This window comes from Westerdykella ornata, assembly GCF_010094085.1.
Source record: "Westerdykella ornata strain CBS 379.55 unplaced genomic scaffold EI97scaffold_24, whole genome shotgun sequence".
Classification (NCBI taxonomy): Eukaryota; Fungi; Ascomycota; class Dothideomycetes; order Pleosporales; family Sporormiaceae; genus Westerdykella; species Westerdykella ornata.
Window position 1 is genome coordinate 208,135 of NW_022986874.1, and position 22,696 is coordinate 230,830.

At 53.3% G+C, this 22,696-nt stretch overlaps 9 protein-coding genes across 9 annotated transcripts; 2 read left to right on the top strand and 7 right to left on the bottom strand.

The window, feature by feature from the left end:
- Window positions 1-54: 54 nt before the first annotated feature.
- EI97DRAFT_382814 (uncharacterized protein) lies at window positions 55-1,152 on the bottom strand (the record flags this gene model as incomplete). The annotated part of the gene is made up of 1 exon (XM_033795876.1): window positions 55-1,152. A coding segment is annotated over one exon (1,098 nt), but the record flags the coding sequence as incomplete, so codon positions are not given.
- Window positions 1,153-2,319: 1,167 nt separating this feature from the next.
- On the top strand, window positions 2,320-4,589 carry EI97DRAFT_469313 (uncharacterized protein). The gene is made up of 4 exons (XM_033801708.1): window positions 2,320-2,639; window positions 2,743-3,327; window positions 3,392-3,526; window positions 3,572-4,589. The coding sequence occupies exons 1-4, from the start codon at window positions 2,583-2,585 to the stop codon at window positions 4,184-4,186; spliced, it is 1,392 nt and encodes a 463-aa protein (XP_033651371.1). The 5' UTR covers window positions 2,320-2,582; the 3' UTR covers window positions 4,187-4,589.
- Window positions 4,590-4,871: 282 nt separating this feature from the next.
- Window positions 4,872-5,861, bottom strand: EI97DRAFT_145771 (uncharacterized protein). The gene has a single exon (XM_033793232.1). It carries the CDS (start codon window positions 5,630-5,632, stop codon window positions 5,057-5,059), a length of 576 nt encoding a protein of 191 aa, XP_033651372.1. The 5' UTR covers window positions 5,633-5,861; the 3' UTR covers window positions 4,872-5,056.
- Window positions 5,641-7,240, bottom strand: EI97DRAFT_423641 (uncharacterized protein). The gene is made up of 2 exons (XM_033797119.1): window positions 6,815-7,240; window positions 5,641-6,760 (listed from the first exon to the last, which is right to left on the bottom strand). The coding sequence occupies exons 1-2, from the start codon at window positions 7,075-7,077 to the stop codon at window positions 5,974-5,976; spliced, it is 1,050 nt and encodes a 349-aa protein (XP_033651373.1). The 5' UTR covers window positions 7,078-7,240; the 3' UTR covers window positions 5,641-5,973.
- Window positions 7,241-7,745: 505 nt separating this feature from the next.
- EI97DRAFT_349379 (PAP2-domain-containing protein) lies at window positions 7,746-8,746 on the bottom strand (the record flags this gene model as incomplete). The annotated part of the gene is made up of 3 exons (XM_033794821.1): window positions 7,746-8,416; window positions 8,472-8,565; window positions 8,627-8,746. Coding segments are annotated over 3 exons (885 nt in total), but the record flags the coding sequence as incomplete, so codon positions are not given.
- A 338-nt stretch (window positions 8,747-9,084) lies between these two features.
- Window positions 9,085-11,290, bottom strand: EI97DRAFT_503223 (uncharacterized protein; the record flags this gene model as incomplete). The annotated part of the gene is made up of 3 exons (XM_033802775.1): window positions 9,085-9,627; window positions 9,680-10,861; window positions 11,048-11,290. 3 exons carry the CDS (start codon window positions 11,288-11,290, stop codon window positions 9,451-9,453), a joined length of 1,602 nt encoding a protein of 533 aa, XP_033651375.1. The 3' UTR covers window positions 9,085-9,450.
- Window positions 11,291-14,061: 2,771 nt separating this feature from the next.
- Window positions 14,062-15,674, bottom strand: EI97DRAFT_382894 (uncharacterized protein; the record flags this gene model as incomplete). The annotated part of the gene is made up of 5 exons (XM_033795879.1): window positions 14,062-14,591; window positions 14,644-15,031; window positions 15,079-15,127; window positions 15,177-15,286; window positions 15,378-15,674. Coding segments are annotated over 5 exons (1,374 nt in total), but the record flags the coding sequence as incomplete, so codon positions are not given.
- Window positions 15,675-16,764: 1,090 nt separating this feature from the next.
- EI97DRAFT_403565 (glutathione synthetase large chain) lies at window positions 16,765-18,862 on the bottom strand. The gene is made up of 3 exons (XM_033796509.1): window positions 18,491-18,862; window positions 18,344-18,419; window positions 16,765-18,296 (listed from the first exon to the last, which is right to left on the bottom strand). Exons 1-3 carry the CDS (start codon window positions 18,790-18,792, stop codon window positions 17,133-17,135), a joined length of 1,542 nt encoding a protein of 513 aa, XP_033651377.1. The 5' UTR covers window positions 18,793-18,862; the 3' UTR covers window positions 16,765-17,132.
- A 307-nt stretch (window positions 18,863-19,169) lies between these two features.
- EI97DRAFT_469319 (uncharacterized protein) lies at window positions 19,170-22,500 on the top strand. Its single transcript, XM_033801709.1, has one exon. It carries the CDS (start codon window positions 19,524-19,526, stop codon window positions 22,146-22,148), a length of 2,625 nt encoding a protein of 874 aa, XP_033651378.1. The 5' UTR covers window positions 19,170-19,523; the 3' UTR covers window positions 22,149-22,500.
- Window positions 22,501-22,696: the final 196 nt, after the last annotated feature.

Below are 22,696 nucleotides of genomic sequence, written 5' to 3' on the forward strand. Positions count from 1 at the left end.
GCCTTTGCCTGAGATAGTCTCATTCTTCTTCTTAGTTGGGGTTTTACCGGAAACAAAGCGATACACATGAGAATCCTGTCGGAAGCGTATGTCCTGGGTAAGACTGTTCGTTACAATCAGGTGCGTTTCGCCCTTGTTCTTGAGAGTTTTGATATCGGTGCCGCCAAATGTAGGAAACTCGACTGCGCTGTGAACACTGCCATCATCGTCGATACGGTAGATGGTTGAATTGAGGGCGGTTACAGCGTTTTGGCGATCCCCACGGATGAAGTTGACTCGGGCGAGGTACAAGGAGGTTCCGTCGTCGATCGTAGTAAGTTCTCTTCCGCCTGTCCCAGGGAGAGTCTGGAATTCTCGAAAGCGATTTCCGTCCCACTGGTAAACCACGCTATCGGAATCAATGCGTGCAAAGGCCAGATATGTTTGATGGTTGCGTTGATAAAAGCTGAAAGCTCGACCACCCCCGCCATTGAGGGCCTGGAAATTGACGAATCTCTCTCCATCCCATTCCATCACACGGGACGGCTCGACATGGTCGGCATAAGCTAGGAATTCGCGGTCGTCGATGGAAAACCTGAGCCAATTGTATCCGAGCTGGGATGAGAGGACTTGAAATGGCTGGAACCTATCACCATCCCACTCGTAGATGGTCGAGTTCCTCTTTGGTACGTCTACCCCGGGAATATCTTCGAGACCCTGAGCTAGAGCAAGGAAGTGGCGCCCTGCGACTTCAAAACCACGCCATTGCTTCGCCCCGGAAGTGGGCATGCATTGAAACTTCTCCATCTGCTGGCCGTTCCACTCGAAGATGCAAGATTCGACGTCGAAACTGGCGCTCTCACCCTTCCCGGATCCTACACTCGCAGTCGCAAGAAAGACGCGATCTTCCACAGTGAAGAACTCCGCATCCTCGCCGCCGGGCACACTGAGCTGTTGGAACTCTTCGAGCTGGTGCGTCTTTGCGTTGCTGCGGTACAGAAGGAGCGAGACGTCGTGGTCGCCGCCATGCATGCTCGGAGGCTCGCCGGGTATGTCTTTTGAGAGCTGCGGAATGGCCACCCAGTAACATGCTTGGAGAAGGAGGATTGCGGCAGCTCGAGCTCCGTTGGTGAGGAGGCTTTGTGTGAGCTCAAGGGCAACTGATGCTGCCATGTTGTTGGCTGGCCGTCTTTGGGTTCCTCAGTTGTCGATACTTTGATTTGCTGGTTTTGGACGGTGGATTTCTGGATTCTGCTCTGCGGGTTCGATGGTGCAGCTCTTCAGTCTTTATATGGATCCGACCATCTTTTGTCTTTGGTGCTCTTCCTAATCATCGTCCTAGCTTCTAGAATCCGTGCCCGTCAAATTTTGGTGAAGTGTTTTGAAACTCACCCAAAATGGTTGCATTGGGCGCGATGACGCACCTAGCTGACGACAAGATGGCGGGCGGAGCAAAGTTGCATCCTGCGCCCTGTCCAATTAAAGTCAAACTAATCACCATGATAACTCCCGTCTCTATTAGGAAATAAATTTAAGTAGAACTAGATCCTCCCCGTCGGAGCATGGCGAGTTGGTAAAGTATGTCCAGGGCTAGAACTGTACTGCTTAGATGGAGCCTGAGGCAGGGTTCGGGATTCCGATTCGATTAGAAATTCCTTATGGGACATTCATTGCTCTTCGCTTCTTGTGTGGGGCTTGAGGCTTGGTAAGGAACGGGAACGTCCACGCTTCTGAAGTGAAACATGAATTAGGAGATTATAGAGAGCACTATTTATAAATGCAACCACACCGCTAGATATCTTTGACAATCTCAAAGAAAGGCATCATTCTCAGCGAAAGGAAGAGTGTTTCTACTAAAAGAAAACCATATTCCGTTAAAGAAGACATTTCAAAGGAAACCCGTCTTTTCGCCCATACTATTTTCCAATCGACTACCGCGTAATCTCATACAAACCGCACTCCTGCGACGCCTCAAACGAGTGTACGCAGGGATACAACTCACGGTTCGTTTACGTGGTTTATTATATGAGACTACCCTATGCAGTATTCTCTTTGTCTTGATGTCGAACTTGCGTGTCTCCCATAATACAAGGGAGTGACCGTCCGCCAATTGTGATTCTCTTGACCGCCCAATTCCGAACCCAAGCATTTGATGTCGTGGTTGTCGGTGTTGGATGGCTTAGACTCCGACTATCACAGCGTCCTGTTAGGGTAGACATAGACAGGGGTGCTATTGAAAGAGGAAAGATGTTGCGCGCCAGCCAATCGGAGACTTTCATCCCAGGAGGATCTGGCGGTGATCTGAAAGCTAAAACATCATCCTGCAAGGTCCCAGTGGCACGGTCTTTTTACATTGATTCTCACCTAAGCGTTTAAAAGGGGATACTTAAGGTAAAGACGACGATTGACTGTCGCGCAACATCTCACCATTTCGCTCGTCAGGCACGGGGTTAGTGACTAATCCAACCCCTACTCATCTTCGCCGGTTACCAACGAAACCCGCATTCCGGACTCCATATGGCTCCTTGAGGAGCTAGCCCTTCTTTCCGATTTTGCGCCTGCGACAATTCTCCTTTTTTTGAGCTCCCCTGTTACCCATCACAATGGTCGGAACGCCCCGCAGAACCGGTTGCGACACTTGCCGAATCCGGAAGAAAAAGGTGAGTAGTCTAGCTTACGCGCTCTCCTCTATCAAAATAGAAGTTGTTCGAGCTCGTCAGTGTATCAAGAACTGAGCTGAAAAGGGCTAACCCATCTGACCAGTGCGGAGAGGAATATCCCGAATGCAAGGCCTGCGTCTCCGCTAAATTCCCATGTCCCGGGTACGCCAAAAACTGGAAATTCGTGCCGCAGAACGAACGCCTTGCTTCGATGTATAAGCCACATCTCCACGGCTCCAAGAGGAGGAGAACTGGTGCAGTAGCTGTTACCTGGTGGTCTGTGGAAAAGGACCCATATGCCGTTGCCGATTTGTCCAAAGATAATGGATTCCAGCATTACTTTCAACCGGGGATATGCATCTTCGGACCATCAGGCCACGAGAGAACCGCGTATCTCCTTGGGTCCCTTCTGCATGATTGTACGGCTAGAATAGCGGTGCCGCTCGTTGCTCAGGGCTCGTTCTATGAGGAGTTACCTAGACGTTTGGGTAGAAATCCAGCGCTGGATGCCTCGGTGGCGTGCCTCTGCCATATCTGGCTGGACGTTGCGATGAAGCGCAACACCGATTCCAAAGCTGTGGCCTTGTATGTGGGAGGCTTGAAGGCACTTGCAACTTGCTTGGATGATGCCCGGACCCAGTACGAGTCGGAGACGATATGCGCGTCCATCATCTTGCAGATGTGCGAGGTAAGTAGATTGTAGACAACGGAGTTTGGACAGCGGGAAGCAGGTTCTGACGTATCCATTTTAGCTTGCGTTGAACGCAGACAACGGACGCTGGGCCAATCTCACCAGGGGTACAAAGCTGTTGATTCAGAACTGTGGGCCCGACCGATTTACAAGTCCCTTTGAGCATTCCATGCTCGATTCACAACGAGCATATTTTGTGAGTTCAGAGTCCCATTTCCAAGACCCCGACTAATGTAGATAGATATGCCACGACATGAACGACAGCCAACACTGCTTCCTCTCCCAACCCGAATGGCGGCAGGTATTCTCCGACACGCCGACCTTTCCTACAGAACGAGCCAGCTTCTCCCTACGGTCAGCAGCCTGCGACTTATTCGTCGACGTCCCCGAAATCCTTTTCCAGGGAACTAGGCTGCGAGACGAGGAGAGAGAGGGGCCCGAATCTCGTTTACAACTCCTCCATCAAGCAACTACCATGCACGACGCTATAGAAGCGTGGTACCATGAGAACCTTCTGCCGCTCATATCGTCTGATCCCTCGATACCGAACGAAGCGCAGAATGCGTCTCAGCGCCGATACGACGACATTCTGATGGCGGTGTTGGATTCCATCTCCAACACTGTGCTCGTCAGCCTGCGTCTCTTGATGGCGTGCTTGATGTCCGATTTACCTGCTGGCTATCCTGGCAGACCGGATATACCCGTTCCTCGCCTGAGTATGGCGGAGCGCTTGGTTGTTTCTCAGTCCGCGCTGGCGCATGTCCAGAGGCACTCGCAGCTGGCGTCGAAACCGTTGGAGTTTAGTCTGAATTTGATACGGTCTTATACGAATGGGGCGTGGGCGGGTGGTATATGAGGATGGAGGGATGATGGGCTTCATTGCTTTTGGGAGTTATGTGAGGGGAAGGGAAGGGGGAACGGTCGTCTCATCTCTAGAACAAATGGCAGTGGGCTAGTGCTGGACCGGCACATAAATAGAATATCACCCCAAGTCTAGCATTTCAGACGAGTAACGGGAAGGAAAAGCTCGCTGCTGGTAAAAACACGGTGTACGAGGACGAGCACCAAGGCAGGCTACGCTTCTTAATACAGTCTTATTCGAATGGCCTTGTGGTATATGAGAATGGATGGACGGTGAATTCCGTTGCCTCTGGGGGCTATGTATAGTAGACGGGAACGGGAAGGGGGGTGATGTTCATCTCATCTCTGGCACGGATGGCAGTGGATTGGTGCTGGACCTCGCATATGGATAGAATGGGATAAAGCAGGGCCTCTCTAGCATGTCTAGAGTACTTGTAGTGACGGGAAGGGAAATGTTTGCCATCCGAGGACCATCACACCAACCCAGCACCGCAACAAAACCCACCATCAACTCCCCTTAGAAATACCTACCACTAGACCAATTCCCTTGACCAGAATCTAAACAACCTCGCTCCCCCCTTCGCCTCCCCTCCTCCTCCCCGTCCCAATTCTCCTCCCAACACTCACCCCCAACCTCCTCCCCAACCTCATCCCCACCCTCCTCCACCCCTCCCTCTGAACCCTCGCAACCTCCTTCCCACCCCCAAACCACAGCACCCACATCTCCCCGCTAAACTTCCGCCAAAAGCTCACTGACCCATCATCTTGCTTTCCTTCCTCCTCCTTATCCTCCTCCTCCTCTTTCTCCTCTTCCTCCTCTTCTTCTTCTTCTTCTTTTTCTTCTTCTTCTCCAGCATCTTCGCTATTAAATTTTTCTGAGGCGGAGGAAGACGAAGCAAGACGCCCCCGCCGCCGTCGCTGCTGACGCGTCTCCCACGCTCGAGTACGCGAGTAGGCGAAACAGGCGGAGATTGCGGCGGCGAGGAGGAAGGGGAGGGTGGTGAGGAGGAGGTAATCTGAGACGGAGGGGGAGGATGAGGATGAAACAGAGGCGGAGGCGGAGGAGTGATGCATGCACTTGTAGACTTGCGCGTGGTGTGGCTGTGTGAGTGTGTCCAGGGGGTAGAAGGGACGGGGGGACGTCGATCACTGGTGTACTGTGTATGCGATGGGTACTCCGTATGACTAGGGTAGAGGAGGGTAGGGTAGGATAGGTGTGGGTTTTGCAAGGGTTTTGAGGGTCGGGTGCTGAGGGTTGAGGGTGAGGGTTGAGGGTGGACAGGTGCGTGGAATACTGTGGTCTACGTCGTGGCTGTGCTGTGTGGTGCTGGATATGAATGTGAATGTGGCGATCACGGGCACCTCGATTCGAAGTCAAGGTGGAGGGTTCGGTCGATACAGGATAAAGCAAGACAGGATAGACGCGCTCCATTTCCATCATACCTTACTCGGACGAGGTAAAAAACACGATCATGGATATTGAAGAGCCGAGGAATACCAGAGAAAGGGCCATCAGAGGGAATTCCACAGAGGGAATCCGACGAGTCGAGAACAATGAATGCATCAATTATGTACAGTTAAAGTAAACAAAGCCCTCGCCGACAAGCCGAGCATACGTCTGCGACTCTTCCTCCTCCATCCTCATCATCCACCATTACACCTTCCAGCTTCATTACAAAGGACTCTTCCTTTTCCAATTATCCACCCGGTCCCATGCAAAAAGCTCCCAATTCGTTAAATCGCAAAACATAACTCATCACCCAACTCCAATGCAAGACGTCTCTACTGCACCTTCTTCTCCTCCCCCGGCTCATACACCCGATCATCCTCACCCTCAACCTCCTTGAGCACCTTCTCAAACTCAATCGTCTGCTTCTTCCACTCCTGCTTGCTCATCTTCACCTCCTTCCGGAACAGCTCGTCGTTGGGCTTCCGGTAGCTGCCGCCGAGGCGGTCCCACAGCGTCGTGAACTGGCCGTAGTTGAAGTTGAAGTACAGGTGGTGCATGGTGTGGCAGGCGGCGCCGTTGATGATGGGGTTGTCGGCGTAGTACTCGCCGTCGTGGATGAGGACGGTCCAGATGTTGATGAAGATGAAGAGGAAGACGTAGGCGCATTTTTGGAGCGGGAAGAGGAAGGGGAAGATGTGGTAGGGCAGGCCCTGGGCGTAGCCGTCCATGGGGTGGAAGGCGTGCGACGCATATGGCGTGGGCATGATCCACTTGTGGTGCGGCTTGTGCAGGTGCTTGTAGATGAGCGGGTGGTGCAGGTAGCGGTGGATCCAGTAGATGCAGAAGTCGGTGAAGAGGAGGAAGAGCGGGAATTGCAGGACGTTGTACCACATGTTGGGCGCGTCTTCGAGGCGGTCGTACAGCTTCGTGTAGCCGCGGACTTCGAGGAGGAAGATGGGTGCGGTGCCCATGGCCATGACGGGGAGGGCTTTATTGGTCTGGATCATCTCGAGGCGGATCTGGTTCTTGAGGTATTTGGGGTGGTTGAAGGTGGCCTTGTCAAAGACGAGGAAGTAGGAGAGGGAGGCGAAGACGTAGTAGATGACGAGACCGAAGATCCTGTGGGAGCCGTTAGGAAGATTGAAGACGTAAGAACCAAGGAATGCGACGAACCATGTTATCAGGAAGAGGGACAATAGCTGCCGCCGCCAGTCGTCCCGTGGCCAGGCGCTCATGTATGCGTATTTTCTCGGCGTAAAGGATATGTAATCGCTGGCTGGGTGGTACTGCCATGATGAGGGCACAAAGCCCGTAGGGGTTTCTCTTAAACTTGAGACGGTGGCATTGGGCGAGAATGCTGGCGCTTTCGCTGGATGCAGTGTCGCATATATCGGGTCGAACAGGAACGTATCGAAGGCCTCGAGTACGATGTCCATGGTGGATGCGCCCTGGCCCGTCTATCTTTCAGGAGCGGGATTCGGCAAAGGGTCGGAGCAGAATCGTGGTGCAGGAGGACCAGATGAAAAGGGGACAAAAGCTGGCGAGAGACGGGAGGGGAGAGGGGAATGCCATGTTCTTGTACGCCGCCATAAATTGTTGCTAGACTTAGCGGCGCGGCTCCCGGAAGGGGCATAGATGCCAAATTTCTCCGCCCACCCACTCAGGTACCCAGCCAATCAACGGGCCGCGTCTCCGTTCCGCCATACGCGTACATCGTATAACGTATAACGTAAAACGGAATATCCGAAGCGTACGGTACAGCGGAAAGCCCGCGTTCCGGGGCCGTTGAGATCACATCATGCTCACACAATTGCAAATCACCAGAGGGCAGACCCACTGTCTGGCCATGAATTCGAATCCTTATTGAAGAGGAAACTGGTGTGCTCTTCCCAATTCCTTACCTTGCTGCCGCGGGTTGCCTCCGCCTTACTTGTATAATGGGAGGTTTAGTCAGCACCCCTTTTCATGGCGAATACTGTGACCATAATGCCCATGAAAGTTGGAATCTAGTATCCCAAAATGAAGAAGAAAAAGTCTTGAAGTATATAACTCCTCTTAACATTTACCCGCTCCCCCATCGTCTTTCAGCACCCCCCGGACTCCCTTCCCCGTCCTCCAGATCATCCAGCTCAAACTCATTCCCATCAAACCCTCTCTCCTCATCCTTCACCTTCCCATACCCCTTCTCCTCCCCCGGCCCTGGATACGGTTCATCGCAACGCCGACTCCTAAGCGGCGGATAGTACCGCCTATATGTCGCATACGCCACTGTCCAGCCCAGCAAACTCCCCACCGTCACATCATAAACGTCGTGCCTGTAGTCCTCGCAGCGACTTATCGCGATAAGAGCAGCGACTAAGAGCGGCGCGAGCGCTAATAGAACTCTTGCCAAGTCTGTCCGGGGACGGAAGACATGGCACTGTCCTGCAATCCAGAGACTTAGGTATCCGAGCCCCGAGAAAGCGAAGCTAGAGTGTCCCGAGGGGAAACTGCGCCATCCATCGTGCAAGACGTGGTGGTTTTGTTCCGTGCACACTGTAAAGTCTACGAGGGTGTGGTCGGGTGTTCCCTTTGCGGGTTTGCAGCGGGCGAGGAGGTCGGGGCGCGGGCGGCCGACGGTGTTTTTGATCAGGTCGGTGATGAAGAGGGTGAGGAGGAGGGAGATGGTCCAGCCGAGGATGGTGACGTGCGCTTTGTGGGTGCCGGGGCGGAGGAGGACGGCCCAGAGGACGAGGATCGCGAGGGGGACGGCGCCGGCGTAGATGAACAGCCAGACTGGGTGTTGTCAGCGAGAGTTTACTTCGCTCGCTCCGGGAAGGGAGCCACATACCAACAGACACGCGCTCCACCTCCGCATGCGGGAATTGGATGTTCATGTTATCCAGCGCGAACATGCGATGGAACGGCTCGACAACAAGCACCAGCTGTCCCATAGGTAAGTAAACTCTGCTTCGCCAGTGCAGACCAATTCAAGTCTATACATACCGTCAGATACCCGGCAACCAACACGGCCAACCCTACATAGTCGGAAGCATAGCTCCTCTGCCAGAACCTCGCTACCGCGCCCAAGAATCCCGGAGATTGTGCCAGCGACGGGGAATTGCGTCGGCGTTGCTGCGAGCCAGATGCATGATTGGGCATAGTTGGATGGATGCGAGGTTGGAGTCCTTCATAAGGGCATCGTGTATATGTGTATACGTGTAGGTAAGCACACGTAGTAGAAAGCCTGTCTAAGTATTGACGCCGGGGCGTAACTTTTGGACAGACACAGACACAGCGGAGGTTGGGAACTCTGCAGATCTGGCGCCAGCGGGGAGACCAGGGTCGCCGGGTGGCACTAACTAGATTGGGTAATGGAATGCTTTCAGGTACAACTGCGATATATTGAACACCGTGATGGGCACAAATAGAATCACACAGTCCTTATAAAAGGAAGTCAACGTAGTACACGTCCGTTACAGTCAATTTCCACTACTTCATACAACAACGCGATTCTACAACACCGCCTATCCACCCCTCACTTCCACCACGCTACCCAACAAACCAAAGGGAAACTGAACATACTTATGCTCCGGGGTATCGAGTACAAGAAAAGCCAAGGAAATGCTTCGCAGCAGGCATATAACTATGCATCTATAAAGCAAGAGACAAGGAACCGGGAAAAGGGAAGAAAAAAAGTAATGGCTCATCAAGCTTAGAAATTATTCCAGAGAAGCGTATGCATATGCTCATCGCAATGTAGAATGTAGGGAATAGGAAGAGACAATACAAACAACGTTAGTAGAGTCGAAAATTCGACGCAACGGGTATCAAGACCGCGCCTCGGCGCTGACTGGAGAACCGGACGTGATTTGGAAAGTCGGCGTTATGGGCGTCTGTCCCGGCAGCGGCTGTTGCTGCGGTGCACTCCCATCGGCATCCGCTTGTGATGGAGGGGACTCGCCAGGCTGACCAGGAAGCTCCGGGTCGGGAACTTGTATATCGATCTGCATCCAAAAGTCAGCTCCGCAATAGCAAACGAGCACTTCAGGAACATACCGTCATATATCCCGTGCGCCTGAGCGGAATGATCTTCACACCTTCCTTCTCCCCCCGCTCCCTGTTCCAATTCTCTATCCACCTTTCAAGCTCCGCTAGCTTCCGCTTCACTTTTGTCAGACCAACATCGTCCCATAGCCAGAGCGTCGCCGCGCCCATGAAAGCATCCAGAAAGGCGCGGAACGTCAACGGATTGAAGGCATCAATTAACACCGTATTGATATGCTCTATCAGCCTCCGGAACTCATCCTCCTCGATCATAGGATCTAGCACCTCCGGATACAGATTCTGAAATGTCGGCGCCAAGTCTCCCTTCACCATCCAATCCCGCGTCACGCGTATTATGCGAGTGGTCTGGTACAGCGGCGAATCGAGCGGGACATGGGGATTCCGGTGAGGGAAGCAAGGGTGTTTTGGACCCCAAGGTACCTCTGAGGAGGCGTCGTCGTGGTCGTCGTGGTGATCGCCTTCTGCGGTGCCGGTGCGCTGCGAGTACATGGAGTGCGGGCGCGAACCAGGTAGGTGGGAGCGGTCCCGCGTCGTCTTCAAAGATCTCGTGCCAGCTTCCACATCGCCTGTGCGGGACACCGAGACCGGTAGAGCTGCATCGTGCGGGGCATTTGGAGGCGCGGACTCGTGCGCCATGGACATGTTTGGTCTGGACGGGCCAGGGTGAGGGTCAATCGGGGAACGGCGATCGCGCGGAAGTCCAATGCTCGTACGGCCGCTTTCTCCTCCCACGGAACGTTCGACAAAGAGGGAGGACGGGACGGGGCTCTGGCGACTGCGGCGCTGCTCCGGGAGGGTCAGGAGGGGGTATTCGTCGCGGGTCTGCGGCCGTGGGTCGGAAAGCTGAGGGTGTTCGACTGGAACGTAGGGCAGGGCAAGTGTTCGGGGGGACGAGTTGACGGGGTTCCACAGGCGGGATGCAGGGGGCCGGCGGGGAGTGTTGCTGCTGTAGAGGGAGCGGAAGTTAAGATTGAAGAGGCGGTTGGTCAGGCTCCAGCGGACAGGCGGCGGGTCCTGGGGAGGTGTAGAGGGGGAGTAGGCGGTAGGATGATGGGTGGGAGACGGGTAGAAGATGGACGGGTCGGGCGCTGCGGAGTCGTTGAAGGCGGGCGTGCGGGAGGCAGACGAGGCGGCGAACGCAACCGGACGCAGTGTTTCCAACTCCACTGGCGGCTCCGCCGTCGTGAAAGGAGCGATTGTTGCGGTGGTGGTGGAGGTGGAGGAAAGTCAAAGTGTAGTGGATGGGGTGCAGGTCTCGTCGTTGCTAAGGGGCAGGCTGAAGATGCAGTCGCCCTACCAATTCTACTAGCCGACGCAGGTGGTCTGGGCACTGACACCTGCATTGGGAGAAGAACCTACTCCTCCGTAACCCACGACCGAGACAGACAGCCACACGGCAGTCTTTCCTTCACAATAGTGGTGTGGAGTGCAGCGCGGGTTTTGTTCAAGCGACAGAGGGGCGTTGTGAGGGACGCGAACTGCGTGGGTTGTGGATTGGGAGAGGAGACGAAATAACAGTAATCCCTCGTAGTGAGGAGTTGGGCGTTTTTCCAAGGCCGAACAACGACGCCACGCACTCGCGACGCGGCATGTCCCATCCATTTATTATTGATTCCGTTTCTTCTTTGTTCTTTTTTGTCTTCCCTGCGCTTCCGAAGAGTGTGCCGTGCTCGTGCCATGATGTGATGGCGGCGCCCGTGTTCCGTGTGCCTGACTCCCGAGTGGAAGCTTTCGATATTCACCACACCCGGAACATGCCCAGGTGTCATTCGTCGCCCCGTGCACTGTCATCACGGTTGGAGAGCCAAGAGCAGGGTTCATTCGGATCACTGCGATTCACATTCCCCGCGCATAAACTTGTGTGATTCATTCATGTATCGTGGTACCCTCACACTTCCGTGTGTGCACAAGGCAGCTCAATGTCAGACACAAGAGAACTTGATAAACTACGTTTCTATACTGCAGGATTTGCTGCCTTTTCTCTTTAATATACCCGTTTAGGAGATTCTACCCTCATCATCCTCGTGTCCAATTCCCTCCATCTTTTTACTATGGTATGTGAACCACGGTACGGAGTATTCACGACTCATTCACACCCCAACCCACACCCCAACCCAACGCCTCAACCGCGCCCATGGCACCCAAACCCAAAACCTCGGAAAGGGGGGCCCATCCCGTTCCTGCATTAAAATAAAAACATTTCCACACTTCCAAAACATTCCTTGGGGCCTCCGTGCGCACCGCCATTTGCGTCATACCATAATTGCCGCAATTTTATGCGCGTTATGCACTTGGAAATGTGGAGATGAGGGTGCGTGTTTGCATGGACTGGAGCATTCGGGATTTCGGGAATGATGATGTCTGCAAGAAGAGATACTGAGGTATAGTGCTATAATTAGATGGATGGGCGTTTGTATGGATGCTTGCGTCGTTTCTGTTCGTCGAAATACGGAATATGTCAATGGGTATTATGATGATGAAATCCCCATCCTCTTCTCACATCCTCCAAGGATACAACTGCATGCAAAGCAGAGTGAAAGACTCTAATCCTATCCCAAAACCCCGTCTCAAACACGCTTATTAACAGTCGCCTGCAACCTCCTCATGGCCTCCCTATGCGCCTCCAACATCTCCCAACTCCTCATCACATTCTCCATCACCGACTCCCTCTGCTGCTCCCTCAACGCTCGTTCATGCTGCTCCGCCTCCTTCACCCTCTTCTCCTGGATCAGCGATATTCGCTGAGTCATCGCTACATTCGGCCCTCCCACCATACTGTTTGACCCCAGACGGCCGTCCTGACGCAGCGATTCGCGCCACCCCGCGAGCATGACCTCGCGTCTGGTCGACTCAGCGCCCCCCGACATTCGACGCCGTTGGTGCGAGTTGTAGTCTTGGAGTTGAGGAGCCAGGTCCAAGGCGCTTTGGCGGCGCGGGAGGGACGAGGATGGCCCTGATTGCCGCTGTTGTTCGAGTAATTGCTTGCGCTGCGCGAGCGTCATATCCTCGTCGTCGTTCCGGGATAGCGAATTCGTGGACGATGCTGCTGGGGTCAGGGAATGCGACGCCGCTCTGTTCCGGATGAGATTTTCTCGTTTACTGAGAAGGGTGTTGTTGGAGATGGGGGATGGCGTGTACGACAGCCTCGAGGATGATGGGCGAGGGTTTAGGTTTCGAGTAGAGAGGAGGGGATCTGTTGTCGATCGCCGCATGCCTTTTTTGTCTTGGGCTCTGGATGTTGACTGTAACGCTCCCGTCAGGGTGCCAACTTGGGATCTATTCGACGTGTGCGATGTTGATCCTGTGAGGTTTCTGTCTCGATACAGTTTCGTCCCGGTGGAGGTCCTTTTTGGCTTCGATCGCGGAGGTTGGACTACCGGACGTCGACTATCTGCGGGTCCCGATGGCTCTTCAATGACAGGTACTAGCATCGCGACAGGAGAGTCTGGTTCGGCCATGTCATCTACCTCCGGTCGTTCGGCGGAGCCCGAGTGACGCGCCCACTCGTCAGTCCTGTACGACAATGCCGCCGGGGAAAATTCCTCCGGAAGGGCATCGTTCGAAAGCTCGAGGGAAGAAGTCTGTTGTGCAGCTGGACATGATTCAGATTCCGTTGCATTTTCCTTGCCATCCTCCTCATCGCTCTCCTTTTCAACCCGAGAATGCTCAGGGCTAGGAGGGGTATTCAACGCTTCACTTTTCACCCATGTGGCTTCCGGGATAGGTTCCGTGGTAACTAAGAGCGATTGCCGCCCACTGTCGTCCAATGCAATTGATGGCTTCTTCTTCTGTGGTTCAGGGTCTGATCCAGTTCCGTCGTCTTCTTTCTCGCTTTTTGGGCCATTACTGACATCCTCGAGCCTCTCGTTTCCAACGTAAAGCCCTCCACGACTAACAGGTGAGTTGATGACTTCTTCCGCCGTATATTCCATGGGTGTTCGCGCCACCAACGACTCCGTCACGGAAACATTATCCAGCTCGTGCTCATCGTTCAGAGTCGCAGCAAGAGACGAAGCACGGCCATCCTGGATGTGCCACATTATCGGCTCTTCATCCGCAAAATCAGCGGTCTCTTTGCTCAAGGAGAATCTTTTCACGAATGAGGCCCCGGAGCCTCGTTTTGACGGAGATTGAGTCGCATAGTTAGGCTCATACTCTGACGCTGACGTGGCGGAATCTGAAGCATTGTCCGCTTCGCGGTGACTATGTCCATCCGGTGAGACCATGATTGGCAAAGGCACCACGGTCGCGGTTGAAGGAAGCGAAGAGCGAGAAGTCCCTGTGGATGTCCCATCTGACATGGCTCGGGTACTGCTTACGGAGCTAGCAGAGTGATCGTTGAATCCGACATTTGAAGCAGTCTTCGCAATGACCGGTTGGTCGTGAATGTCAATGGCCTGGATCTCATCATCTTCTTCGCTCACGTATGTTACAATGACCGATGGCCCAATCCGCTGAGTTTCGCTTTTCGTGCCTGAACCTTGTTCCCTCAAGCTGCTCCGGTGCCGGTTTGGCAAGTTCTTCAACTCCACGGATTTCGAATGTAAAATTTGCTTCTCCGACGTGCTCGCAGAACTTTTGTCGGAGCCCTTATTCGAAGGCTCAATAACAGAGTCGCGGGGTCTAGCATCCTTGCCGTATATCTTCTCCCACTTCGCCAGCCCATGCTTCAACGTTACCTGAAGCCTTCGCGCGACATCTTCCTCTTCCTCTCGTGCGGTGCGGTCCCTTTCCGCTCGCTCGGCTGCATCATATGCTTCTTGACGTCTGGCGATGTTCCAGAGCTTGACTTGCGAGACGATACCGAAAACAGTTAGCAGGACAATGCCGGCGATTTCGGCCTTGATACCTCTGGTGAGCGGGTACGTGTCTGTGAAAAGAGGGAAGCTGTCTGGAGTGAGGCCTACTTCAATCAGCACGCAATGCTATACCTCATGATGACAGCACGTCCTTACCCCACAAGTACAGCCAGAATTCCTTTAACCCAGCACGGCTGAAGCAATCGATTCCCAGAACCGTGACGGTAGCCCCCGCGAATGACATCAGGCTGATTAGCCCGTACGTTTTCGTATAATGGCTGAATGAGACTGCGAATGCCGCTACACTCATGCAACCAATGAAGATGGCACGGCCAGGAGTCGACTTGATGAGCCCCCCTTCTTTGACGGTAAGGAACCACATGCTGAGACAGAAGCCTCCTAGAAGGCAGCCAAGGCCATCGGTGATATCGGAGAAGACGAGTGATATGGCTCCGAAGACTACGCCGGTCATGAAAGCCGCTACGAAGTAAGCACCCTGCACGGCATCCGAGACTGGTGGGGTCATAAGATAGACAATAAGGACCTTATCATCGGGTCAGCATTATGCAAGGGCGATTAAGGTGTACGTACTGTCACAGCTAGACTGGCTAAATAAGCGGAAGAGAAAGAGATATACAGCCTGTGAGATGTCAGTTGCCAGTATGATGCAGCAAATATGAGGGTCATACAGTTTGTTTCTGATGCCAGTGACAGCATATACAGCGCCAGATATCAACAATATCGCTCCAGCCAAGCCGATGGCTGGGGTGATTTTTGGCTGGATGGGGAGCCGTACCGGCTCTGGTTCTGCAGCAAGTTAGTTGAGTTGACGCAGACCGGGACCAGAGATACTTTCCAGTAGAGCCAGTAGCTTGAGCTCCATCAGAAACCGCAGTCGAAGTGGTATGCGGAGTAGACGTTCCACTAACAGTTTGCGTATTATTCACCGAACTCGAGGTCAAGGCTTCAGTCTGTCGTTCAGTGCTTGTCTCCCTCGCGGATGTCTCTTCTGATTTTACTGTTGCGGGTACTGGTGAAGACTCCAATGCCGTAGTCGTTGCTCCTGGAGCGGCCTCGGTGAGAGCACTCTCATCTTGGCGCGGGTCCAAGGGTATCCGGCTGGCTGTTGCTGCGTCGAAGAAGAGGATGAGCGCAAGGCCAATCACTAGATATAAGTAGGATCTCATGGCACCCCGTAGAAGCTTCAATGTCAGTGCCAAGTTGCCATCGAGAGTAGGTCTAAAGGAAACGTTCGCGATAGAGGGCTGTCAGAATGCACGGATGAGTGTTGATGCGAGAAAAGAAATGAGAGATAAGAAAAAGGAACAGAATTGTGAACCAGTGGTAAAAGAGTGACAAGAAGCAGAAGACGAACACTGGCTGTGCTGCAGGTAGGGTACAGGTCTGCTGCGACCTGTATGTAGAAGTTGGCAGATTGCCAGGGTTATCAGCGATTCAAGGCCATCAGAAGGCTGGCAGTCTATCGAGAAGTCGGGGTCGGCAACCACAGCTCGGGTTGACGTCGACAGCTCAAAGGCTGTTGATTGCCAATTGGGAGCTTCCTGGGGTATAGCGGCGTTAATGGTTTCAACGGCTACGTGCCATATTGGGTACCTCCTCGCTGCCTTGGCTATGGAGGTGTTCTGGAAATTGCAGCCAGCCACAAGCAGACGTTTTTGGACTCAAAAAGCCTTGCAAGAGAAAGTATTGGGCGCCGCTCAATGAATCCGGATCCATCAAAAGCCAAAATGGGAGTACCTCGCGCGATGGAGTTCCATTAGAGACTCTGCTCTGCACACCCGACGAAGACAACTCATTGCGTCGCCCGATGGCGCCACGACCTCTGTCCTTTCAACAATGAAGGGTTCCAAATAGGGATGCACCAGAAACCAGCGCGCAAGAAGTCGTGTCCTGGCGTGGGAGGTTGATGAATCAGAACCTTAAGAGCTTTCCCTCGAGGTCGCGTCGAGCTCAGCAGCAAGTATTCGCGAATTAGGGCATCAATCCATCGAACCAGGAGTCAGGACGCGATTTTCTTGCCTTGATTCCAAGGCTGCGCTCCGAGTGGAGTTTCGTGGCGCCGCGGCCATCCCCTGAATGATCTTCGTCTCAGGGGTTGGCGACAGGGGTCGTTCCAGAGAGTGCGGGAGTGGACACTCCTCCTCCGCAGAGAGTTGTAATCGCAGATGCGCATAAGATGCTCACATCAGGCTATAACAGCGACATCAGATGCGGATTCTGGCGGACTCAGATATATTCGACTTCAAACAGCGCAAAATACGGCATTGCGGATGAATCCGACATGAGGAGATGGCTGTGTGAACGGACGAGGACCCCTGATGACCAAATATGAAATACCGAGCAAGCGGATGGATATCAGCTGCAACGATGGACGGCGTTTTGATGTCGCAAGTTGTCGTCCATATCTATCGGGTGTATTGGGGGATATGCTGCTGTGTAACATGAATCAATAGTGCAGAGTAGGTATCCAGAAGCCACAACAGGCCGACCCTGCGTCAACAATTGTCGGAAGACTCAGTCATATTCGCCGAAATGCAACACAGCGCTAAAATCTCTGCTGAATCGTCGTCCGCAATTATCTCGAACGGCGAATGTCATCCCGTGGTAACCGAAGAAATCTAGGTCTATACCAAGCAGCAACTGTCCACAGCACCGAAACCTGCTGCCACGCCTCCCTCCTCGCTCTGGTCGCCCTTGGTGCGAAGCAGATAACCAGCCTCCCAATTCTGCAGAATCTCACCCTTGTCGTCCTCGCTGGTTCCGTTCCTCCAGAGACAGACGCCGTACACTCCCAGTTCGCAGATCACACCTCCTCTTTGAAGCTCTCCGTTGCGGAGAATAGCGTTTCTTAGCGGTGGCGGCTCGATCATCTCCATGAGGATGTATGCGGGCCAGTGGGTCTCAGGAAGATTCTTCAGGAACGGCGGAATTGCTTTGCGGTATATGTTGTTGCCGCCGCCTTCGCGTTGGGGCTTCAGCACGTATCGAACAGCAGTGGCAGGGTCTTGAGCCAGTTTCTTCGCCTCTCGCCCTGCTTCACTGTCATCTAAGGGGTAGATGGGTGCGAACGTCTCCAAGACGCGAGATGCCACGCTCTCATCTGGTAGGAAACGCTTGAGGTGCGGAGAGTGCGGAGTTGCGAGAACTTGCTGGACCTTCTTGCATCCAGCAAGGTGAGTCAAAATGCTGGGGCACTTGATTGCCCTGCTCTTTTCCAGCTGCAGTCGGGCGGTCCAGTCTTCCTCCCTTGGGTAGTCGTCTGGGGTATACCCAGCCCGGAAATACACAGTAGTGACTTCATATTCTGTCGAAGGCGAGTTGGGTGGTGCATAAAGGAGATTTCGGTCGGAGTCCAGCTTGGTGTCGGTCAGAGTCCGGTGGAAGGGTAACCTGAATGATCTGACACCGCTTTCTTCCAACAATGCATACTCCAGGTGACGTTGGTCGAAGACGTTTCTTTCTGGGTCCTGGACCACGAAGAGTACGCAAAGGGGCTTCCCAGACCTGGATGTACCATAAGCTTTGTGCGCTGCCGCCAGGCCTTGGGCAAGGGAAGAGGTTGATTTGCTCTGACGCAACGCCTCCGCTTTGATGATACCTGCTGTTGACGAGGGGTATGCGTCAATTGTCAAGAGATACCTGTGCAGAGCAGATACCAGTGATGATAGACCGCCGAACGAAGAGGCAATGGTGTTGAATTCGACCTGTCGTAATCCTGGTGAAGAGTCGGACTTTGAGGAGTCAGAGTGAACCATGTAGTCAGAACGAAATAGACCCAGTGATAGATTCTGTCGCAAATCAGCTGGAGATCTTAGAGTTGGACTTGGTGTCAAACCTGAACATAGCCCTCCTTCTTGACAGCCAGATGAGTCTGCCACAACTTCTCAACGAAATCGTCGATGTCAATCAGCCTGCCACTCCCACTGTAAGCATATAGACTCATGCAAAACAAAGACCTTCATATCGACATGGAATCGCTCACTCTTCCACAATGCCCTGCAACCACCTCTCGTCTCTCGCTATCGCCGCATACAACTCATTGTACGCTGTCTGAAGCGCCAGCCCCGCCTCAAAGCAAACACGAGGAAAAAGACTTGGAAACAGAGTTACTGGCGCAGTCGTCGCAAGAACACCAGAGGGGTCCTGGGAAGAAGACACGAAAGAGGGAGCGGGTCGGACCGCCAAGCCATGGGCTATCGACCAGTCTTTCAGATTGGAGAGGAGATATTGTTCTTCCTCGGACGAAAGCTCGGGAGGGTATTCGGATATTGTTAGGGGAGCCATTTCTACAAGGCGGAGGTGAATAACCTTCACCCTCACGGTAGGTAACCGTTTGTAGTGGGGGAGTTGGCCGAACGATTTCCGCGCTAAGGCGATTTGAAATCCACTATATATCCTGCCGAAGCTCGGTGAACCAGAGCCAACGCGTCTTATATGGCCAGGTCACCCATTTTCAGGCTTCAATCACCAAATGTAACACTTATTCCATGCATTTTCCTGTCTTCACTTATACGTATGGGGAGATAGGAGCCCACGTGAAAGCACAACGCGCTATCACGTGTCATATTTTGCCAAGACAATTACCTTTCCGTGTACGGTTAGGCACTCTTTCCGTTTGTATACCTTCACCATGGGCGTCGTCATTCACGTCTTCACCAGCACAGAACAATCGGTGCAACAATTTCTGAACCAGCCGCTGAGAAGCTTAATGAGAAAGTACCAGCGGCTTCCGCGCATCTCATTGTTAGTCGTTCACAGGGTAGGCTACCTTTACTTCATTCCGCAGCCTGTACCTTCGAAGCTACAGGTGTGATGCTCACCGCTGCCTTCACTCTCTGATACATTTCTTGTCCGTTCTATCATTCTCTACTTTGTCTTTTATAGAAATTTCTTGTAATTGTCTTCAAGAGTTCTAAGCTCCCCGCGACTATTCGCTGTTACATTCTGATAGCATAACCTGCTAACAGGCGCTGGGTGTAGTTCTGACTCTCATTCACTCAGGTTATTACCATTACATGTCAGATCCATGGGACTGGACCGTCGGACAGGTAGTAGAATACCTGTGTCGCCATGCCGGAGAGATATTCGGAAGCACAGTTGGACTGCGTCAAAGAGAGTACCTTGAATCAAAACTACGCAACAATGCGGTTAATGGCCGGGCACTATTATGCCGTGTCGACCATCGCATGCTACAAATGAACCTTGGCTTGCTCATGGCTGCTCAAAGGGACGGTCTGCTTGCCATTGTAGAACGATTGCGTGCGGAGTCCGCCAAGTACCAACGATTTGGGAATTCTCAGGTTATTCAAATACAACAGAACGGTGGTCCTACGAGACCTCCTGTTACAGCTTCTCCGCGGGATGTCGGGACGACGAACACTGAAAGACGCAGGGTGTCGAACTTGGTCACAGAACCGCTGAATTCTGCGCAACAGCATGTTACCCTTCCGCCCTCTGATGAGCGAAATGTCGAGTTGTTGGATATCAGCATGAGCAACAACATTGAAGCAGATGGAGACTGGGATTACCTCGCCCAACGATGGAATGACGACAATGACGAGGAGATAATAAGCATTGGTGGCACAGAGGAAGAGGAAGATTTGGATGACTCAGAAATGGTTGAAGACGAGAGCACCACGGAATTGGCCGTGGAAACCCCGAGTAATGAAAGGAATGGACAGATGACAAAGGGGAGTAAGCTTGACCCAGAAGAGGTGCTAGACGTTATACACAGCTACATCGACGAGTATACTGAAAACTGGACGCCTGGAAGACACGCAGACGAAGTCCTAGACCAAGCGTGGGATGCGCATGAACTCTGGCACGAATTGCACGATCAGGATGAGGCAGAACAGCAGCGTGTCATCCAGAAGACGAAGGAACAGATTGAGTATTATGAGCTCCGAGTCAACGTAATCATCGAGGAGATTCTTCAGAGCAGTCTCTCGTGGCCAAACAGAGCAGCTGTGTGGAAGCAGTGTGCCAGTCTGGACCATATGATTGATTTCCTCGAACAAGAGAAATGGGAACTGGATGTGTACCAGATGCAATCGCCACCTCCAAAGAGCAATTATGCCGAGACTTCATTGCCTGTCAGAAGTACGTCGGGGACAGGAAAACCGCAGGGTTCGACAGCTAAGTCAGGGAGAACATCTGGCTTGACAGTGCAAGCGCAACTGAACCAGATATCCAACCGCGCAATACGGCAGGACGATTCCGGCCCAGAGCGGATCGTGGCAATTGAAGAACTGCAGCTGGGCGGCTCCAGGAATCAAATATCCAACCGCCCCATTCGACAGGACGATTTCGCCCCAGAACGGATTGTGGATATTGAAAAACCGCAACTCGGCTCCAGGAATCAGATATCCAACCGCACAATTAGGCAGGACGAATCCGCCCCAGAGCAGATCGTGGAGATTGAAGAACCGCAGCTCGGAGGCTCGAGGAATCAGCAACCACACTCCCAGACCCAACCCTCGCATCCAGCTCAAACCCCTAGAACTGCGCAGGTGGAAATCATCGACTTGGGTTCTGCCTCAGACTCCGACTCCGACTCTGCAAAGATGGACGTCGACGAGTTCTACACACCGCTCTCGAGAATGATACCTACCGAACAACCTGTCGCTTCGCCAACGGGAGAGACACCCAGCAAGCCACCGACACATCGGCCATTAAGAACCATATCTGCGGGACGACCAGTGGTCCCTCCACTGTCGAGGATACAATCCGCAGAAAGACCCGCCGTTCCTCCGGCGCAAGTACCAAGAAGGGCACAACCAACGACTCCTCCACCAAGAGTAACCCTTACACCCATTCCTCGTCCAACTGGGAGCACCCCCTCCGAGCCCATGCTCATCGACTCGGAACCCAACCCCGCGCCACTCTCCTCCCCGTCCGTCGTACTCCCTTCCGTCGAAACCGCGCCAGCATCGAGTCTCCCATCCATCCCCCTCCCGCGTTTCTCCCAACCTTACCCCTTTCGCCCTCATCCCAACCCCAACAACCAGCGCAGGGCCGCCCGCCCAGCTGCCCCGCTATTGCTCATCACCCCTCCGCCGCCCCCGCCCTCCACCCACCCCGTCACCCTCTCCCCCTCCACCGCCTCGTACGCCACCATCTCCCGCTGGACCTGGCCCGACCTCGTCGCGTCCTGCGACCGCAAACGCATCGTCCTCAAAGTACTGCAGGAGATGAGCACGTCGGACCGCGAAGCCATCCGCTCGCGGATCATGCACGTGAAGAAGACGACCCTGATCAGCGAGATAAAAGAGTGCGTGGGCATGATGATGCAGGGGAAAGAAGGGATCCCCGGGTTTCTGGCGAAGGATGTGGTCAAGATTGTCAAGTTTACGAGGTTGTTCCTTTGTTGGTGGTTGGCAGGGGATTATTTTGTTCATGGGGATGGAGAGGAGGACGGATTGGGAAGGAGGGAGAAGAAGGAGGAGAAGGAGGTTCCTATGTGGCGGCTCCGGGAGCTGGAGCAGTGTCTGAGGGACGAGGAGACGCAGGATCCGAGGGTGTTTTGCGAGTGGGTGCGGTGGGTCATGGAGAGGACGTTTAGTGAGGAGGCGTTGGCGGCGGAGAGGCGGTGGGCGCCGAGTCAGGCTGAGGTGATTGTGATTTCGGACGATGAGGGGTGAGCGGGGCCATAAGAGTTGTTGGATCATATTATGGAGGGAGTGTGGTTGTGTGGGGAAGAAGAAGACGAGGGTGAGAAAGAGAGGTGGAGTTTGGTGTAGTAGATCGGGAGAGAGAGTCTGGTGGAGAGTGATGCAGCTGGTTCTTGTGTTCTTAGGCAGGGCCCGATTGCATAATGGGGAATGGGAGGAGGCCTGCAACAGTTTGCAATGCTGCTTTGGCCAGTGTGGACGGGATGCTTAACGGCTGCTCATATGTTGGTATGCCTGCCTCAGAGCGAAGGCGGAGGCGTGGAAAGTGTACGCCATGTACCATATGAACCTTAGAGGAGGAATAATGGAAACGAAGATTCATGATCATGATGTATTTGGTCAAGGGTTCACTGTTGTAGCAGCTGTCACATGTGCAATTGTCATCAGGAACCTAGGGTTCAACAAGTCAAATCAAGCGATCAAGTCCAAACAAGAAGAATCAAACAACCACAATCATGCGGTCATATATCAAGCACTTATAGTCAGATATTATCGTTTCCAATCGAAGATGTAGTAAA

Coding starts and splice junctions, on each gene's coding strand:
- EI97DRAFT_469313 (XM_033801708.1), top strand. CDS start 2,583: ATGGTCGGAACGCCCCGCAGAACCGGTTGCGACACTTGCCGAATCCGG. Junction 2,640..2,742: donor GCCGAATCCGGAAGAAAAAG/GTGAGTAGTCTA, acceptor CCATCTGACCAG/TGCGGAGAGGAATATCCCGA. Junction 3,527..3,571: donor ATTCACAACGAGCATATTTT/GTGAGTTCAGAG, acceptor TAATGTAGATAG/ATATGCCACGACATGAACGA.
- EI97DRAFT_145771 (XM_033793232.1), bottom strand. CDS start 5,632: ATGATGGAAATGGAGCGCGTCTATCCTGTCTTGCTTTATCCTGTATCG.
- EI97DRAFT_423641 (XM_033797119.1), bottom strand. CDS start 7,077: ATGGACATCGTACTCGAGGCCTTCGATACGTTCCTGTTCGACCCGATA. Junction 6,761..6,814: donor TCCCTCTTCCTGATAACATG/GTTCGTCGCATT, acceptor CGGCTCCCACAG/GATCTTCGGTCTCGTCATCT.
- EI97DRAFT_403565 (XM_033796509.1), bottom strand. CDS start 18,792: ATGGCTCCCCTAACAATATCCGAATACCCTCCCGAGCTTTCGTCCGAG. Junction 18,420..18,490: donor TTGCAGGGCATTGTGGAAGA/GTGAGCGATTCC, acceptor TGGGAGTGGCAG/GCTGATTGACATCGACGATT. Junction 18,297..18,343: donor AGAAGGAGGGCTATGTTCAG/GTTTGACACCAA, acceptor GATTTGCGACAG/AATCTATCACTGGGTCTATT.
- EI97DRAFT_469319 (XM_033801709.1), top strand. CDS start 19,524: ATGTCAGATCCATGGGACTGGACCGTCGGACAGGTAGTAGAATACCTG.